This window comes from Paralichthys olivaceus, chromosome 11 (genome assembly GCF_024713975.1).
Source record: "Paralichthys olivaceus isolate ysfri-2021 chromosome 11, ASM2471397v2, whole genome shotgun sequence".
Taxonomy (NCBI): domain Eukaryota; kingdom Metazoa; phylum Chordata; class Actinopteri; order Pleuronectiformes; family Paralichthyidae; genus Paralichthys; species Paralichthys olivaceus.
This window is the reverse complement of record NC_091103.1, coordinates 20,771,942-20,793,501: the sequence shown is the minus strand read 5'-3', so window position 1 is coordinate 20,793,501 and position 21,560 is coordinate 20,771,942. Positions and strand designations below refer to the sequence as shown.

Sequence of the window (21,560 nt, the reverse complement as noted above, 5' to 3'; positions counted from 1 at the left end):
GCCCCCGTCGGAACAGTTGCGACACAGAAGAAACAATAACATAAAGTTCACAGCGTGTCAACGTTTTCTCATTTCATACATTTCCCAGGCTTAAACGGAAAACGATCCTTGGCAGGTAGAGCAATATCCCGGGGATTACTTAATTTTACACACATTTCCTGTAGGTTAATATTCTACAAGTTATTTTGGTCTCTGCAGGAAATCGTGCGCTCGAACCTTTGCAGGGTATCAGCTGGAAGACAGCTTAGCACACCTCTTAATATTTGCTTCCCTGTATTTGCAAAGCAGAGCCATTACATATTCAGAGATAGGGAGATATTCTTTTTCACGCCAGGCAAACTGAACATGATAAATTGGACAATAAGCAATCTAATCCAACCACACAAAAAGTGCACGGAGGCATAATGCTGCACTAAATATGACTTAACGCCGACAACCTGCAAAACAACACTGCCAGTCACAGGAGCACAGCGCTAACCAACAATACCATGGTCACACTCACATGCACGTGTTCATTACACAATCACTTGTTTTTATAATTGAAATCTATACGGCGTAGCAGCTGAGTAGGGACCCAAACAGTTAGATTTTCTTACTGTAACGAAGACAAAAAATTACTTCCTGCACCTGCAACCTGCTATTAATCATTATGCTTGTTTTAATACTGCGATAAAAGAGCCTCGGTTGTTATATTCTCAAACTGACAAAAAACTATATTCTTGGACATAAACTGGCATTTGGGTATTTAGAAAATAACTCTTAATCATATTTCACATAAAGTGGCAAGAAGTAGATGAAATATCAAAACCGCAGGCTTTATAAATACACTTTACGTAAAATAGCCAATGACTTCATAATATCCTTCAGTGCAGTTCGAAGCATTCATTAGACTATTAAATATTGAAAAATATGCAATCACAGCTAGTTTTTTCTACATTTCGAGGAATTAGAGAAAATCCACATCTTTTATCTCTGTTGACCAAAAACACACTCTGCCTTTGGTTTATTCAAGCTGATGTGTGTTGGATTTGTAGCTAGGGATCTTTCTCCCAGTTTCCAGCTTTGCCAGTGCAGAAACAATATGAAATCTTAATTAATTGTGTAATTCTCTACCACACGCTGTGTTTGGCCCTGAGAAATACCAGAGCACCAGTCATTGGACTTTGGATAAACAGATACACAACATACCATGACCCATTATAATTAAATTTCTCATAAACCATTATTTAATCATTTATAAAACGATAATTATGGTCTCATAAGAGTTTTAAATACTTTTTAATTAACTGGGTCCTGGAAGATATTTAACTCTAACTTGCATTTGGTAGCATTTATGTCCACAGTTTCAAAACTTCTTCATGTGTCTGCTTTCGCCAGGAGGGACAACCATACTTTAGAAGAGTGAATACTTTGCTGCTGGAGTTCACCTCAATAATGGCAGCTCACTGATAATATGGTCATATTTAAACATGACCGATAACAAAGCTGTGATTTTAATCAATCAATCTTAGTAATGAGAACAGGAAGTTAATCCATTGTTATGCATTATTCGCCAGTAAATTAAGGTCTTTGGGGTTAATTAACTAGTGGGCTAAGGACAATGTTAATAATGCAGCACTAATATAGGGCAGGTAATAACACATTTGAAAATTTCCCTGTCAACTCCAGCTTTCAGTCCTGCTCGGAGTAGAACAGCAGATATATCCTGGCAATGTGGTTTCTCCACAATGTCTTTTTCAGGATAAACAGACATTAACACTGCTTTATGTTGCTCTGCAGTAGAGTGTGCATCGTCCTGATGGCACTCCTTCCTTTCCTTTTATTGAACAGTTACCACAGAAATCACCAGAATAGCAATTTACAGTATCTTAAAATGCAATGAATGCCAGCCGCCACCGATTACCAGATTAAAGCTTAATCACCTGAAACACATTTTCCAACACCACTGACCGATTCATTGTCTGAGCATAAATATTCACATTTCTATGAAATGAAAGGGTGGCATGATAATTAGTCATTAGTACAAGTAATTTACTGATGATTACTAATTAAAAAAGTCAAAAGACAAGGAAAATTAGTTAGTAAGTGAAATATTTAAATCCTACTATGAAATCCAGCTGCTATTGACTTTAAGATGTACTATATGTTTTTGTATGATCTGTGTACGTCTAACCTGGAGGGTTTGATCCAAAACAATGTCTGACAGTGAATTTGCTGCAGAACAAATTGTCATGAATACACACAAAGATCTTTCTATAATATGAACAGCACAGGACGGCATCAAACAATATTTTCATCCATTTGATAAAAGATCACTAAACCGCCTCACAGTTCTATGTCTCTGCCAACCAGTCACGTTTACACTTTACATCCATGTCTGTCCAGACTCATGTTATATGTTGACTTTGAAGGACAGATAAAATGTATTTTAAAATGATTAGACAATGAATTCTTGAATGATGGCCAAAAAATGTTTGACCTCTGACCAACAAATTCAAATCAGTTCATCTCTGTGTCAGATGTGAGGAAATTCTCTTCAGGCGTTCCTGGTATATGGTTTTCACAAGATTGTGATGGACATGAGGTTACAATGGCCTTGACCTTTTATATTTGACCTTCAAAAATATCCAAAGTTGAATACAATTTCTGCACAGTGTTTATTGTGATACTGTGTTAACAATAGGACAGGAAGATGGCCCCATCCACAGCTGCCTTAAAACCTGTTCTCTTCTGATTTGAATTAAATTTCAAAATGTGTTTATTTCTATCTATATTGTACATATAGCACATTGAGCTGCATTTCTTATATCTGCAAAACAAATAAAGTTTATTATCATTATTATTATTATTATTAAATCAGTATTCACAGTTATCGCAGATTGATGTGCATGGATAATATACTACTACCTGTGTTTTTGTCATCGAAAAACAATGGGGGTCATGTACACTGTATGCCTGACCATAAACTCCATGATGTTACAAGCAAACATACAGCATGTGAGTTTTGAAAAAGTTACAGCTTTCAGCCATTTACTGAATAGTAGTAGTACCCAAGAAGAAGACGCATTTTCAGAATCTGCTGACGAGTCGTTTGTGTGATATCTTTGTGAGGGCAGGAGAAGGGATCTGGATAAAACGCACACTGATGCAAAATGTAAAGAGGGCATTTGTAGACACCTTAATTTAGCAGTGAAAATCCCTTGCTTCATATAAATACTGCACTAACATATTTCCCACAAAGCCAGCGCTTCTTGCTGCATCTCCTGGGGTCCAAAATGACATTCAGCATCTGGTTGGACATCCTCTCCACTGCACGGTTGAGAGGCAAAATGTAGCCCCGCTCACTATCCCTGGACCCACATCAGACCTAACAGACTGCCTGAAGCTACTTTAAAGAATTGTATCAGTGCATTACTGTTTTTTGTTTTGCCATAACATTTTATTCGTCTGATGAAAAAATATTACGCGCATGGATACACAGTAGTCCTGGTCCCTAAATGTTCCATCCACCAACACAGACAATCAAAAATACAGCCGCTCGGTGCCCCTGTGTTCTTCTAAAAGCCTATGTTAAAGGTCCAGTGTGTAAAATTTAGGTGAAAGGGATCTATTGGCAGAAATTTAATGTAGAATAATCCTCATGATGTTTTCATTAGTTTGTTTCATCTAAATTGTATGAATTGTAGTTTTCTTTACCCCAGAAAAGGCCCTTTATATTTAAATATTTAATTAAAGATGGACGAAATGACACCTCCCTGGTGTCTGGGTGAAGTAAAGGTCATTAACCCAGCCTCCTCAATGTTAGTGGATGGGACATGGACTGAACTAAAAAATACATGTTGAAAGATGGTTTCAGTCATTTCTGTCATTCAGTTCTTATCACACTGATGTTTGTTTGTATACTTATTTATCTGGTAAGTTTGGTTTTAATCAGTTATTTAAAGCCTTAAAAATGTGGTGAAACATCCTGATTGACAGCAGAGAGACGGACTTTAAACAGCTCTAAATTAAATCAGTAGTTTCACAATGGAAGCCTTCGTGTTCTTGATGTTTTTACTTAATTTCTGAATAGTGGAAGGAAGTGGATCCATCTTTAAATACAGTCAATGGATTACATCATGAGCTGCAACATAACGTGGACTGGTTAAGAACCATATCTCAATGACTTAATGCCACCTCAATCAGTGCATCCTTATGGGAGTTCCTTGAATAAACAGAAATAACTTTCAAAGGTAACTCTTCATCTTGTAAACCATATGTGGACAAAAACATTCTCGACTCAAGTTCCTCTTTCAAATCAAAGATTTGTTCAGCCGTCACAGATGCTAAAGCACAAATCAAAGATGAACACTTTCAAGCAAACAATCACGACCAAACACAAAGGGAAATAACATTACCATCTGACTGGAGCTGTTTCTGAAAGATTGCGTCAATTCAACAGCATCAAACTAGAGGTCATTGCAGGAGAGAGGGACAATCTCTGTTAATGACAATGAGTTAGAATAACAGCAGTTCCTTTAAGCTATGTCCCCACATTTCTGTTCCCTTTTTGTACCTCCATCCAGCACTGGCGGTCTTATCTGCATCCCAGCTCTGTGCTGGCACAGGGAAAGGCTGTTGCTAGACACACAATATTGGACAAGACAGTAACATGGAACATTTAGTGGAGGATGGAGAGGGTACCGTCGCACCAGGCTTGCCAGCTGTGATAATGATGTATAATTTAATTGAAGGCTGCGCTTCTATCCTCCACAGAACTCAAACTGCTCTTCTCTTGTCAATGCATTATTCAGGCTAATGGTGACCCTGAAATAGAAAAAAGCTTCTTATCTCTTTAAAGTTTTATTGCACAGAGCAGAGAGAGGTAAGGAGGTATATCGAAAGAAAGTGAGTTAGAGTGAGGCACAAATAAGGTAAAAAAAGGCTTAGTGAAATGTAGAGCTGCCGTTCTTTTTGAAGGATTCCTGTTTCTGACCATGACAGCGTCATCTTCCTGGCAACAGCAGCAAAACTCAATTGGCCAGAGACGCTGGTCCCTATCCTTTGTTGCTGACATTTGCGAGGGAATAACAAAGATCTTTCGCAAACCAAATGTTAAAGAAGGGATTTCTCTTCTGCAGGCAATCTTCATCCTTTTGCGACTACGCTGAACATACAAATCAAAAACTTTAACAACAACACCTCCAGAAGAATTCCATTATGAACACACCACAAATGAAAACGAAAGGCATGGGGAGCAGGGTAAGGCACTTGTGTTTTCACCATCACACATGAAGACACGTGATCAAGTGGCTACGCTGTAACTTAGTTGTAGCCAAGTCAAGGAAGAACGAGGTGAAGGGTCCAAGGCCATAAAATGTGCACACTTCTATCCATCACTCTAAGGTGTCATATTTACTGTCTGAAATTCAGCCATAAAACACTGTTATTGTAATGTGTAATTTCCCCTGCAATTAGTAATCCGCTTCATTAGAGGACGTGCGACTGGAATGTGGCAATTAAGCCGCGCTGTATGGCAAGTGGATTTGTGATTGGGGTGGTGAGGAGGAGGAGGAGGAAATGTAATACCCGGTGAGAGTACTTTAACCATTTACTCAATCAGTTATTTCACTGCATCAGTCTATAATTGCAACTGCTTCATTTTTTAATGTTAAGATAAATCCATCATTTAACAGATTATGACAGATAGGTGGTAAATGATCATTTATTGGTTTAAATGTGTAATATCAAGATTATTTTACCTGATACTGTATTGCAAGACCAGAGCTATTATTATAATGGCTGGCATCTAAGGTAGACCAAGTTAGTGTAATGAGTCTAACAAAAGATGTCAACATTATTTCCTATAAGAAAATGCATTATCTTTATTATTATGATTATTAGTATTGCCCTTTTTGCAATCGGAGTTATTTACGGACCAAACAATTTTATACTCTGTGAATCAACAAACAATCTATCACTAAAATCCCTTTAATGATCCTAGTTACCTTTAGGTTGTTTAATTTGAGCTTAACTTTATCTTGAATACTTTAAGCTTTATTGGAAAACAGTATTGTAATCATTATAATCAATTGTAACAAGTAGCTTTTATAACACTGATGGTTTTCAACATGCATGCTTGATCATTGCTTCACTAACTAAGGATGGGTTACTGTGCTGATCTATGCTGATCTAAGGCAAACGTTGTTTTAAAACGTTAACAGGGTGACACAATTTGCTGTGAAACCATTGATCAACAGGAACTGAAAGTGCAACAACACATACAAATATTGATTAATTGCCTCATAAAAGTGACTAATATCTTGGACAGACAATGGAATTGTAGCACAGTTACCTTTTGAAACAATGACTTATTTACATTTAATGATAATAATGTCAATGTCATGTAACTGTTTTTCTCTTAAAACTTGTTTAGTTGACATAGGCTTTGCATATTATGATATGATGTAGGGCATTGCTTTAACAGAACCACAGATTTAATAACTTTCTTAGCATTCAATTTGATTCAATAACAGCCTTCTGCTGCTCTAAAACGGGGAGCAACTACATTTACCTAATGTTGACTCAACCCTGTTACCAATGTATCTGTAATCTCGCCCACACTTTTCAGCTCGTGTGCATTACATTTATTTCCAACAAGGCGTAGGCGTACAAAATTAAGGCAAGTACATTTTAGAAACTGATTCTTTTCCACTTGCAGTGGCTCAAAGCTTAATGATCTAATTGGATTGAACGAGGAACAGCAGGCGTATTTTCTGCCTTTCCAGCCTTTTTCAACATGATTGAGTAATTACGAGGGCGCCAAGTCTACTTCATCATAGATGTGCTCGCTGTCTGTCTTGTAAACATTTTGTTTCTAAAAATCAAGTGTTTGGCAGAACTGAAAACTTGGCCTAAATTTCTTACATTAACACACACGAGATGCTGTAAACAATTCTCCAGAGTTCTCACCAGTCAGAACTGAGTCAGAGTATGTAAGCAATACGTCACAGGAACAGATAGTGAGAGATGTTCCCCTTGGTCTGTGGCAGCTCTTACTTTGTTCCCTGCCCCGAGACAAAAGTCAAAACAAATTAACTGAACGAAATGACAGTGATGTAATTGTTCTGTCAGGCTCTTGCTTAATTTTTGCCCTATTATTTTGTGTAATATTTTTGTCCCTGTTGCCAGTGTGGACTTCCTGCTCTGGCCAGGGTTTGGGGTGGGGGCGGGTCCATTGACAGTAATGTGACATAAATAGGAGACTGGTTCAGAAAACGATGCAAAACAAGCTGTAAAGCCAGATCTACTCAAATAACTCAAAAACAATGACATGATGTGTAATGTGTCGTTATTTTCCACCAGTTGAGATAGAATTAGTCACTAATATGCTTTCCAACATGTAAAACACACACTACGTTGAATTTTTTACTCTGGCAGCCAGAATGAATAAACATTTAATCTTAGAAGAAGCTCTCCGGCACTTATCAAATGAGGTAGTAACATGACAGACCGATGTGCTGCCGAGCTGTACACTGCAATCGAATTAGAAGCTATGAATATGAAGCATTACAGAATAATATAAGTTAATTTAAACATCTTTTTTTTTTAAGTAGCTCAAAGCACAAGCAGCAAGACAACAGCTTAAGTGTATTATCTACCGCTTCATTAGAGAGCAAAATGGAAAATAAACACAGGTAACATAAGCAATAATCCCTCATTCTAAAAGAAAAAACTGTTTGCTGGAACAACTGCAGCAAATGTGAAGCAGAGTCAGCTTGTAAACTGTCATGGATAAGAGATAGTCTGTGTAGAAATGTGACAGTTCCCCTCAGTTTGTTTTTTTAAGTTTGTATTTGCCATTTGTATTAGCACTTTAAAGCAGGAGTGAGCTGTTATATATGCATGATATGACCCCACATAGCAATTTGTAAAGAAAAAACAGTTTGGCGTTTGAATGAAGTTCTCGTGGATGTCCAACAATCAGCTGTTCGACAAGAAAATGTTACAAAAGGCAAGTTTGATTATAAGCAAGCTATCACCACAGAAACCTGAAACCTGCTATGCAGCTGGTAGCACTGAGTAGATTATTCTTAAGCATCAGTTACTCAGCCGATCACTGATATGGAACAAGATATTGGAAAAAAACACCGGAGGACACTGAAAGAAATTTCCTGTTCTTCTCTCTGGTCTGCGATGATGCAAACGATAACAGATACTATTAAAGATCGCCATTGCGACAGAGGTTAGTGTGATATGTGACCAATAATTTGGTATGACCCGCCAATGATCATAAAAATGTAACTGGCCCTTGAAAAAGAGTTCCTTACTCTGCTCTAGTTAAAATTAAAGGAAATATCCTTACAGTAGAAGTGCCTCACAATTAGGATGGACACTATTTGAATGAGTTGATCAGTGACTTTTGTTATTTAAATCACTCACAATAAGAGTTTTAATTCCAGTTAGCATCGAGGAAACCTCAGTAAATGTTGTTATGGAACCTTTTCAGCTGACTGTAGATGGCTGCTTTATTTTGTCTCGTGGTCTGAGCAGCCCTGAACAGCACTCACTAATTGCACGGCTGTGGACTGTGTGCAAACAATGATGAAGTTAGCCATTTGGGCTGTTGATCTGTAGTAGGCTACACTATTCCTGTGTGATTAGAAAGTGGTAATATTAATCCCTCCTCTCCAGCCCTGGTCTATAAATCTAATAGTCTCTCACTCCCATCCCAGCCGGTCAGATACCCTCAGCCCTGGGAGATAGAGGAGTGAGAGTGGTATTTCTGTAATAGGTGTTGGTCACTTCTTTAAACCATTACTCTTTCGCTGACTGCCTCAGCAGGCCCCTGTTTAGTAAATCAGTTGTTGAGAACATCGCAAAAAATGACCCTGGTTCTAATCCTGGGCTACTCCAAGAATTCTCTGGCTCTGGAGCTCAGTGTGATCACAGCCAGACTCCTCTCCACCTGATACTGTCTTCACATTACCATGTATTATAGTTCGCCGGGATCATAATACATCCAATTGAATTTGCCCCCTACTGCCAGGCTTACTTCCATCTCAGCTGCCCGTGTGAGTTATGGGTGGTGTGAGAATATGAAGGAAGAGTAATTTGCTGTATTCGGGATGTTGTCAGACATCATGTGTAGGAAGTAAGTGATTTGTTTCCTGATCACAAGACCTTAAGAACTAGTGTTCTACACTTTGAAATGAGACGACAACAGGCAGCAGTCGGTTGACTCTACTACGGCTGGCTCAAAGTCGAAGTGAAACACAGTTTGATTCCAACAAATCAAAGATATACAAGGAGCAAGCTTTACAAACCTCAACAATTCTTTTATATTCATTTGGATATGCTGGTCTGACATTGCTCCATAATGTGGTACAACACACTAAGAACAATAGAGACAATTATTTTGGGAAAACCTTCACAATATTTAATTATTAGTGTACTTCTGTGTTTGTACTTATTTCATTTGAAACAGTATGAACATCTCAGTGTCAGTGCAATAATGTGTGTGTGCGCAACAGTAAAATGACAATAACTATATTTGTCACGTACAGTTGATCATTTTTACTGTCCTCAAAGTGTTATCTGCAGTTGTGGCATGCAATGCAGTTCTTTCTCTCTCACTTTATTTTAGTCTGTGAACCTGTCACTGGGAATCGTTTGCAAATGAACTCGATCTTCGTATGTGTGTGCTTGCGAACCACTACTGCCTTAGATTGTGTTAATTCAGTGGGAAACGCTAAAGTGTGTATGTTTTAATATTTTCCAAATACTTTATCATGAGTCCGTCCAACCTATATCTTTTCCATTTGCACATCAGTATTTTTAACACCAAAAAAAGAACTATGTAGAATCCATCCTGTACGCCAACACAAATCTTTCAATATCGAACACTCGTCACCTGTATACTTGAAAAGTGGCAGTAAAATTGAGTTCCTTCCTTCAGAGAGCAACAGCAGCAAAGCTTCGAAGCTGCAGGGTTATGACAGGGGAATTAATCTATTTAGACTGTAAAAGAATTTGAGATCTTTTTATGGAAGCTTGGAAGCTTTTTCCATCGTGACACTTAAATGTTGAAATGCATTGTGACGGGAGTTGAAGCCACAGACGCAAATATACAAGAGAAAGTAGCTATTCAATGTTATAGGCAAATCACCAAGCATATTACTGGGATCATATATAAATGGCAAATGGTTTCTATTTATATAGAGCTTTTCTAGTCTTGATGACCACTCAAAGTGCTTTACACTACGGTTTGCCATTCAACCATTCATACAGTGCATGTATTAGCAGCACTTTTTTTTTTCGTTCTATGGGGAAATTCGGGGTTCAGCATCTTGCCCAAGGACACTTCGGCATGCAGATGGGAAGCCTGGGGATCGAACTGCCGTCCTTCTGGTTGGAGGACAACCGCCTGTACACCTGCTTATTCCTGTAAGTCATGTGGCAGCAGTGTAATGTATACGATCACACAAATACTGAAGCTTCAATTTATGTTAAGATCAAATGTCAGAATGGGTAAAGCACAAGGGATCTAAGTGACTTTGATAGAGAGTTATGGCCAGTTGGGCTAGTTTGGGTTTTAACATTTGATTCAGAATGGGGTGAAAAACAAAGACATCCAGTAAGCGGCAGTTCTGCAGAGAGAATCTTCTTTTTGATCAGAGAGGTCAGATGAGAAAAACAAGACTGTATTGGAGCTGATAGAAAGGCTACTGTAACTCAGGCTATCACAACTGGGGAGAGCAGGAAAGATTTGGATGCACAACACATCAAAGTTTGAGATCAACAGCAGAAGACGACATCAAGTTCCACTCCCGTCAATCTGGAATCTAAATCTGAGGCTACAGACTGAACAAACCAGGTCAATTGAAGATTGGGAAAATGTGGTATGGTCTAATGAATCTTGATTTCTGCTGAGACAGACAGATAGTAGGTGCACAACAGCATGAACAGCAACAGTCCAGACGAATAGAGGTGGTGTAATCGTGTGGGGAATGTTTTCTTTGCACACTTTGGGCCCGATCAATCATCGATGAATGCATCAGCCGACTGAGTATTGTTGCTGACCATGTGCATCCATTTATAGCCACAATTTACCATCTTCTAATTGCTACTCCCAATATGATAAAGCACCATGTCACAAAGCAAAATTCATCTTTAAGCAGTTTCATGAAGATCTGAATCCAACAGAACAACTTAAGGATGTGGAAGAAAAAGATTCTTGAGGAATCCAGGCAAACAGAGTCCAGTTTTAGTATGATGTGTTCCTAATAAAGTGCTCACGGAGTGTGTAGTAACATGGAGCTTCCTACATAATGTATAATACTGTAAGTAAATAGTTTATATCTCCAGTTTCCTCCTAGCAATATACATTTTAACAGTATGGAAAGTGTTAATAATCAAATCACACATGCATGGAAATTGTGATGTGAAATGTGATAATGAATGGCAATTTAGAGTCAATGGAAATTAGGACTGGGGAGAGAAATCCAATGACACAGTGCTGGCACACAAATCAAATGTTAAATAGTTCTTCCCACCCAATATCCATAAAGATTTGTAAACCCTGTACAGATCTCTGGAAAATAGCAGTCTTTTTAAAATGTGTCACTAAACTATAATTATACAAGCCCAGTTACATTTGGCTGCGGAATGATTTTTCCCCCACCTGTGAACAGATATAGGGACGGAGTCTATGGCCTAATTACGTGGTGGGAGGTTAGAGCCCACCATTTCACCTGAGACAGGCGACAGCTTTGATTTCATAACGTATCTGCTTTTACCCTTGGTTTAGAGATTGCTGATTCATATTTGTACCAAACACATCAAACTCCAACCTTGAGCACATTTTACCCACTGTTCCAAGTGATTCAAACATTGGGCTGAAAACGTGTATTGCTTTTATAAAACCTCTGGCAAACTGACACTTTAGTCTATAATCAATCTTGTTTTCTCTGCAACTTTTTCTTCTATCATAAGTTCTTGTCATTAAGCCAGAAAAAAATTAAATTACAGTTGGCTTGTATGACATTAAATGTGCAAATTGTAAGATTTATATACATATGAAGTGATTTAAGCAAGAGAATTACTAGATTTGTTAATCATCCATCATTTAAGAGTGCGATATCGATCTAAGAGCTAGGTCCAAGTAAATAAGAACTTCTGAGTGCTATGGATCCGTGTTGGTGGGAAATGCATGGATACTGTATAATACAAGGAAGGTGTAAAAGAGACTTGTTTGAAGAAATGTAAAACATAGAGAGTGGGTGACACAGAACAAGAGCACAAGCAAGTGGCAGGGAATCATTAGATAGATCACAGTTGTGACACTGCCTCTTTGAAGACAACCAAGATCCCACAGAGCGTGAGTCTCGTGTGCTTCCAATGCCGATAGGCTGCAGGGAGCATCTCTCAGGCTTCTCACTGAGCACTAGCACCAAGATTAGAGGCTCCTTTAATCCGAAAAAGGGGATTAAATGCTACAAGAGAGGCGAGAGGGCCGCTCCCACTGAGGGGATGAGATGAATTATTAACACCTCTGCTCAAGACAGGAGATCTAAGTCTTTAAACCAAAAATCACAGTTCTAAGACACTGGTGGCATGTCCTGTCAACCAAACATACCAGGGTGCACAGATAAATGTGATCTTGCCTAACACACTCCGCCTCACCGAGCGGGCAGGGGGTGTGTGTGGGAATGTGTGTGTGTTAAGAGTGTCATGGGGTTTCAAAACACACAAAACGATCGGAGCGGGACAGTAACATAGTTGCGTATACACAGGTGACGTGAAAATTGTTTACCGTCGTGTACAATGCAGGGCACTCAAAAGTTAGACGTCCAGTGGACGAAAGTGGTCATCACTTCCTCATGTGCTCCAAAACACACATCAACTTCCTATGAACACACCTCAGCTGCCACAGTGAGTCAGAATTGTAGAGGAAAATAAGTAAAGCAGTCCAGACTTGTGTGTAAAATATTCGTAAATATGTTGGAACACAACATCCAAATCCTAGTGATTAAAGCAAGGTCAGTCTGGAATGAGAATGTGTCAGCCAAATTTATAACACTGTTGTGCCCAAGATCACCTGCAGATGTAGATCAAATCTTCAAACTATCTCAAAATGTATTCAGGTACACAACAGTTCAATATTTCACAACCCAAATCTGCAAATAAATAGTGTGAATCATGGTTGTCCATCATCACTTACCGCCCTTGTTCCATCTGCCTTTAGTCCTTGCCTGATAGGTGAGTTCAGGACAGCCAGACAGCACCAAGAGAAAAAAAACAAGTTCAAACACAGAAAGAAATCCAGACTTTGCCCTGGAAAACATGTCCAAGAGTTGCTGGCAGCCGAGTCACTTTCACATGGCTGTGTTTCCTCCTAGAACGGCGCGGCTGTGGCGCATGGTAGCCCACGCGTGGGCTGTCATCATCAGTCACGCTGGTGTCAGCAGTGGGTCTCCAGTCCTACCATGCTGCTCAGTGATGCCCCAGCCGGGTGCTGATCTTCACTGATGCTGGAGCTGCGAGTGGAGCTGCATCTCTCCCTTCTGTAAGCTCTGCCTCACCACAGTGCATGGGAACCAAACAGGAACACACAGCTTGCCACGCGACGGCACAGCTCAACTACGCTCGGCACAGTGCAAAGGAACTCGCTCTCTCACACACACTCACACACACTCCCTCTCTCTCCATCTCTCTCACGCTCACTGCTGCCACCGCTGTCGATGCTGCTGCAGGAGCTGCTGCTGAATAATTTCTTGCCCTCCTCACTCTAGGTTTCAGGGGAAATTCATTCCTCTGAGCTTGTTCTTTTGCTCAGGGCTTCACACTGTGGAGAAGACAGAGATTAGAGCACGATCCCCCCCTGTGCACTCCACAAAGGAGTTTCCAGGGAGGCGTTGGACTGAGACTGTCTGGTAGTGTGAACCCACAAACAGGCGAGTAAGAATAACAGGTAGCTGGCGAGTGCAGTGGCAGAAGAATTTGTAGGGATGCTCTTTACGAGTAAGACATTTGCATAGGGATAGCGTGACTATTGCCAAAGTAAGGAAAAGCTCAACATTCCTAGGGGCAATGGAGCAAAGAGAGAAGGAGAAAGACTGGGCGGGAAAAACAAAAAAGAGAAAAGAACACTGGCGGGGAAATTGTAGGTTTCTTGACCCAACCCCCTCTGCAGTGACAGCACATGGACAAATTAAACGTTTTACATGTCCCTGAACCAATGTTAACAAAGTCGAGCAATATTATTGAGAAGAAATTGATTTATTTCACATTTTGGAAAGATGAGTATTTGGTCAACACCAATTTGTAAATAGCAAAAACTGCAATTCCCATAGACCAAGTTGACATTTTCCAATTCCTCCTGAACACCACAGAGACCAAACTAATCAAATCACAAATCCCATCGTGCAACTTGTATCATATTAATTTCTGCAACAAGCTATAGAGGAAACTTAGCTCCTCAGGTTTGTGACTGTGGTAGTTATGCAATACAAAACTGTAGACCTTTTATTAGCCAATGCAAACCAATTCATGCTAAACATATTGGAAAAGCTTTTGCTCCTCTAACAACAAAAATTGAAAAAATGACATATATGTATTTGTAAAACAGAATGTTTCTCTCATTTGTAACTAGCTGCCATGATTTTGCAAGATCTTTTGAGATACTAGGCACTCTGTTTATCAGCCACATTTCTCTGACAAAGCTCCAAGGTCGTTATGCTCACAAGTTCATAAAACAAGTACCTCACAAGTAGGGAGTACGAGCAGGCAGTCTGGTACACACGCCATGGCTTTAATGTCCTAATTACAGCTTCTGAGGAAACCCATGATCAAGTCCATCATTTTTTATACACAGTGCAAATTAATATTCTGAGTCCACACATGATCTTCGCTCGTTTCTTACCTGCTCAAACCCCCCGCCCTCCCCCATCCTCCTATTCCTTCACGCCGTTCCAGTTTCCTTTCGTAACAACCTGCAATGACACCAGGAACTATAATTAAGCTTTCTGCACATTAGGAGGGAGATGTGTATTTTCTTTAAGATACCAGCAGGAGCATGTGTTGGCTAAACACATTTCCCATGACAGATAAACAAGCATGTTTGTTTCTCTGGGCTATTACAGCTCAGCTAAAGTACGTAACTCTAACGTATGAAAGACTCCTATTAATCGAGTTATAAAATCACAAATCTGCATCAGACATGGTAAATTCAAACCCTAATGTTACAATACATCTCCCCACATGTCTACACTTCTAAGTAGGTTTTTTAATCAGTAACCTGGAGCTTTTTGTGTTGAACAGTAATACTCATGAGATTATTCTTTTTGCATATAAAAAGCCTGGTGTGGCACCTTGGGCTCCAAATTTAAATGATGCTGGCAAGGCTAAGCACAAAGTAGTTTAGATGCAAGCAGTTAGTGGGGGAGGACCTGGAAATGCTCAGAGAATGTGGTTTAGAGTGTGCATTTTCATAAACCAAAAGAAAACCTTGAACAATCACAGCTTAAACAACAGTAGCATTGTTGCCATTACCGCATAGCATTCAGTTCAACCTTAAAAGGTAAAACTAACTCCCACACCGATCACTGAGTTCACATCACTTAATCAAAGAGCTGTTATTTATGTTTATCAAGGTCAATTTAAAGAGGATCGTGCATCGAAATCCCTTTCATAGGCTGAAATGACAGTTGAATATGTAGCAGATATATTAAAAAATGATACGAAAAAAAAGTTCAAAAATTCAAATGTCAGAAACAGAAAAACAGCACAGATGTTCCAAAAACAAACTCAGCGCCTGTGTCATCAGTGGATGAAAGCGACAGACTTTGATGTCTGCCGCCTCTTGTGTAAAATTAGTTCACACAGACATAAATCTGGTGAAGTGTAGCTGGAATTAGCATCCAGTGTCTTTGTCTAAGGTCCCTGTGAGCCCATTAAACTAACCATTCAAAGTTGTTTTTGCTTCCAAACACTTTCTGCCTCTTTAATACAGTAGTAGAAAACAGAGGAGAGAAGAAGGAGAGGGGATGAGAGGGGAACCTGTGCTGTGTGTGATAGTCGAGGCAGACGCACAGAAACAAATGCAGTGGAGTATTGTCGAGTAGGTTTACGGTGTCACCAAAACAGTCCTTGCTGCTGCGGAAGGAGTAAAGAGGAGTAGAGTGGAGTGAAGTAGAGGGGATGCGGGGACTACTACACCCATACTGGTAAGTCAGACAGCTTATCACCCCCAGACAAGAGCCCCCTGGATAAATGTGGTCAAGCAGGAGAGGAGCCCAGCTTCAGCAGTGATGGGGTGCAGGACAGCGATAAGGATGAAGCTCTACTGGGTGAAATGGGGGAGTGCGGCGAGGGGCCCCAGGCTGAGAAACTCAGCCAACAGCGATGTTCATTCCAACTCTTCCTGGCTAAACCTCTTAAAAAATTTACACAAAGGCATTCACCATACTCAGCAAATATAGGTTACCGCATGTATGCATGCATTCATGTGTCTTAAGTGTAACCGTGCATGTGTGCACGTTCGATTGCACATCTCACTACAGAACCTGAAAGAGGGGAGAAAGTGAGTGTGGAGCAGGAAGAGGAGAGGATGGGAAACGAGGAGAGCAGAAAGAAGCGAGGCGGAGAGAGAGAAGCCGTCTTCTTGATGTTTGTCCGACGCCAGCCCCTTGAAAACACACCATGAAATTTGCTTTTTCACAGGAAGTGACAGAGCGAGCACCATGAATTGATCCCCTGATGGAGATCTGGCTCTTTGTGCAGTTGTTCTCTCCTCTGCACATCTGCCTGCCCAGATACTGGATAATCTACTCGCTCGCGGCATTCCTAATCCAACCATCCATCCCCATTCACTCCACCCATGTGTGTCCCAGCACAGGACAGGAGGGTAGTTTGGAGGTCTATAATGGAATAGATTTGGTTGTTTGTCTCTCTTGAAATGACAGTTGTGTGTCACTGAAATGATTATTTCTCCTGCCTCGCTAACCTCTAGGTAATGAGCAACACTCTAATTATAATTTACAAGAATCAGAGACCCCGCAACTTTCAATCAGATAATCAGCGGTGGAGCCTTTCTTTTGTTTGCCGCTGAATTTGATCCTTTTCCAGAATTTTAAAGTCTCTAATATGAACAAAGCTAATAAATCAAAGCTAAGACATCAGTGCCAGCTTCTTATTTTAGTTTTAATTTTCCCTCAGACTTTAAAGATTATGGCCCACAAAGCAACATATTTGAACAGAGCACTACTCCAAGTTTGGCTCCTGGCAAACAAATGTTAAAGATTATAAACTGATTATGGCTCTGCCAGCCAATTCAAATAAGGAAACAAGACCGACCATAAATGGGCAGTGCTTATGGAAAATTCTTTGTAAATATGATTTGAATGTAAATACGCCCGTGACTATTCTGTCACAAGACTGATCACTGTGAAAACTGGAAACCACAACAGCTTGTAAACAATGTCCATTAATAAATACTCTGGGGTTTGATTAAATGTAATGTCAGTTCTTAATGACACAATTACATGAACAAGTACTCCTACAAATGCAGTATATGATGTATCATTTTCTATTAAATACTTCCTGTATCTATTTTCCATACAGCTCTTCAGTCAAATTGCTTGTAAAATATTGGCATGTAAATTTTACATGTATCCACTCGGAAACAGGGTGCACTCGTTGTAATGAACATGGCAACTGGAGTCAAAAATGTGGCAAAAGCTGAGGGAGCAATTACATCTGGAATAAATTCCTCCAGAGTCAATCCTTTATACCGAATAAACTCGCGCACGGAATGTGTCTGTGAACGGTCCCGCAAGTCAAAGAACAGAGAGGTAATAAGAATCAGAATGAGTTAGTGATTGCTGTCATAAAATATGGCAGGGGCTTCTATTTACAACCTGTAATAAAACTGCCTCTGCTGCGATTTATGGAGAAGCTTGCCCCACAGAGCTAAACCCTTTTTGCCAAGGGCATGTTAATAACCTCCATACTGCATTCTGAATATATTGGCAGATAGACATTTTGTCTAATAGAGCATTGCAAACTGGAAAGCAGGTTCTAAAAAAAGCAACAGTGTCATGCTTACAGTATAAGGTATTCTGGTGGCGGCACGGCTCCAGCCTGAAGCTCTGAGACCTGCCCAAACTGCTCATCAATCCCTTGTCCCCCTCAACACAAAAACAACCCACTGGCAATGGTGAAATCATATAAATGACATCACACAGTTGAGTAATGGAAAAAAATATTCCACAAAATATGGCATTAATATTAATATGAGGTGGACACACTCCAGAGATAGTCTGGTACAAGCTGAACATGTAACACTGTTGTTATAAGAAATCATTCTAACCTAAGTTACAAGCTTAATTCAGCCTTTAACCGTTTCCTTGTGGATGCAGTCCACTCATTTGTCACAGAGTTGGTTTAGCTGTCAATACATGATGGTCACATGGTGACAGGGGATCGAATAGAGTGTGTTGGAGGCATAGGTGCCAAACGCTAAGGAGTCCTGGGCTATTTTTGCTGTTTTTGAATACATAACATTAAAGATCGAATTCTTTTTATTTCAGCGCTACAGACGATTGTTTGTTTTTTTAAACTTAATTTATCAATAAAATTGGAACCAAAACACACATCATCTGATTTCGGCCACCCCAGAATCCAGAAGGCTAAAGCTACATCCACATCAATCTACAGTATATCAATCTAGACTAGACCACTAAATCAGTCTATCCTATATCACACATCTAATCTGCCAAAAAAGGAGGACAAATCAAGTAAAAGGTCAGGAGGGACATTGTTGTTCATTAGAAATATAGCAACGTATGTGATGCAGACATTAGCAGAAAGTATTTGCTCTCATCTATGACCCATTACAGCACTAACAGTGTGTGTTTACAATCACAATGCACAGCCTGTGCTAGAATTCAGGCACATTATGAAACTGTAATGAGAAGAATCATTTTATCGCTGCTCCAGGCTCCATTAGTGAGATAGAGGTGAAGAGTACATGGACAGATGTGGACGGTGCTCCCATCCCCTCTTTGGCTGAGGAGATTCACCTGATCACCGGTCTCACCGGTCAAGGTCACCGGCTCTTCAGACCAAAAGCACTGTACTCTCTATATCACACACTCTATTAAATAATGGGTTTCAACAGTCCCAGCTATCAACTCCCTCTCCTCACTCTCTGTCTCACTTATATTTTGAAACATGATGAAATCTCATTTACACACTCAGCTGTGTCGTGCAGAACTAAGTTTCTGTTTTATGGTCATGCGAATTAGTGCAATGTAGCAACATTGGTTGATAATTAATCATATGTTATATCTGTTATATATGTGATATCAAGTTGCTGCCTTGTACATGTGGAAACACCGCAGGAAGCCAGCGGAAGACAGGAGAGGAGAAGTGACAACAACTGCTGCGGTGAATGTGTTGTGGAAGCGCAGTCGTGTGTGGGTCCACGAGCCCATCCGGAAGAGCACGCAGCTCTGGGACTTTCACCGGCTCCTCCAGGAGTTTTGTCTGGATGATTGTCGTTTCCAGGGCAACCTGAGGCTGAGCAGTGGCGGGTTTGATCACCCTCTAGCTCGCCATCGGCATCAGTCCTGGCACCGACGCCGATGTTGATTAAACCTCGGAGCTTGGAATTTCCGACCGGATGTTTTTTTTATTTAATTGTGATGTCATTCCAAAGAGGCTGTCGAATTGTAACAGCAATGACAAAGTCAGAGTAAGTTAAATATGATGTTACTGGTGATAAATATAACTGATGGCCCCTTAATATTAGTTTTTTATGTTCTCAGCTTTGGATGCTGAGCTAATATTGGAGTTACAGATTGAAAGAGACACATGATTCATTTCTAATAAGAATAATTTTCATTGCCTGAAGGTGATCAAATCTGCTAGCGAGTGAAAATTGTGAAATTGGTTGCTAGGTAAAGATATATTTCTGAATACCATGCTGAACTTTAACTGGACTTTCAGGAAAACACCACATCTGATCTCATTTCAATTTTATTTTAAAGTACAATTCAATCAGTATTTAGTAAGACACGGATAACTAGTCTTACATAAGTTACACCATTAATTTCTTTACCTTCAGTCTCTTAGAAATACTGCTGTATCACGTAGAAAAGAACCATCACAGGTAATGTTATGGAAAGGTGAGAAATAGGCTGTGCTTATCTGAAGTCGATGTGCCACTAGACATAAATCATTGCCTCAGTTTAGCTTCAGGCTGTTGCACAGTCTCATTCATTTGAATACTGTACATTTGCAAACCACTAGACTGTTCACCAATTGATCATCAGCTGTATACAGTCTGGAGGCTTGTTTGCACGAGGAATATAAACTAACTCCGCCAAAGTTATTTATTATAAAACACAAAATAACTGTGGCTGAAATGCCAAAAGGTGGTTTGGGATCAGCAAAGGAAGCTCTCATTATAAAACACACAAAGCATTGTGGGAATGCTGTTATGTCAGATGGAAGGAGTGAGACGCCAAGTCTTGTGGACTAACATTCTGGAGGTATTTACAAAATTAGATCCTATAGGCTGCAGGCAGAGGAGCAGGAGAGACTGCTGGCAGAATGAAAGCTATACACATCCATTACCCCATATCATCAGCAACAATCACATCATCTCCCAGACACTTCCAGGTAGACTTGAGCCCCCTCAGGCTTTATTGGAGCTGCCAACCCCGCATCCAAACAGTCACCAAAGCCAACAGCTTTTCCTTCCATTTCAGCAACACTTTTGATCGCTGCAAATTGAATGAGTATAATAAGCCAGCCAATATGAAATGTACCCCCCCCACCGCCCATTTCCAGTTCAAAATTTGACTATGCAGAAACAGCAGGAGAGAAGTGCACTCAGACTGAAGTCAGGTGTTTCCTAATGACATTCATTTTCTCTCTGCACTGTTTTGTCGTCTTCCAGGAAATGGCATCACGTTTCATATGGGGAACAGAATGCAGCTTACTGCCGTTCACTTATTCACACATGCAGGGGGGATATTGAAAACGTGTCGGTTTATAACACACTGGTCTGAGATATTTAAGTATGATAAATACCAGTAAATTGTTGACATTGTAGATCCATATTCTACGACGGAAAATTGTTCAGCTGTCGTACCTTCCTGTCCGGACTGCCAATAAGGTGCAAGTGCATTGGCAGTGGTGTTTTTTATACCAAGTCAACAGCATAAGCCCATACAGGAGTAAACTAGCACATTTTCTGGGTTTTGCATCAGCTGGTTTAAATAAATCGTAAGCTGCACACAATTGTCTCAGCTTCATCTTTGCTGGAGTTCAATAATCTCACGCTGCTGCAGAAGATGACAGCACACTCACAATCTCATCTTTGGATGCAGAGTTAAGGGGCACAATATGGGGTAGGGCCAACAACTCTCAAACCCAGATGACTATGTTGGTCGTTTGTCACTGTGCTCCGATACGACCCGGAGTGTCTTCAGGAAATAGCGCTCTTGCGGCATCAGGAATACCAGATCACTGTTATGCACAAGAGGTCAAGTCTGAGATGGTAACAATTTTGT

General features: G+C 40.1%; 1 protein-coding gene across 10 annotated transcripts in view; it reads right to left on the bottom strand.

The window, feature by feature from the left end:
• robo2 (roundabout, axon guidance receptor, homolog 2 (Drosophila)) overlaps positions 1-21,560 on the bottom strand; it is a 289,705-nt gene that overhangs the window by 240,223 nt on the left and 27,922 nt on the right. For 4 of the 10 annotated variants that reach the window (XM_069534222.1, XM_069534227.1, XM_069534220.1 and 1 more), the window contains exon 1: positions 13,202-13,700. The exons of 1 other annotated variant lie outside the window; for it this stretch is intronic. In XM_069534222.1, coding sequence (XP_069390323.1) covers positions 13,202-13,325 — 124 coding nt within the window. In that variant the 5' untranslated portion in view covers positions 13,326-13,700. Of the gene's footprint in view, positions 1-13,201; positions 13,704-21,560 lie in introns of those variants that run through there. 5 more of the 10 variants (XM_069534219.1, XM_069534225.1, XM_069534223.1 and 2 more) reach the window with 4 other exon arrangements.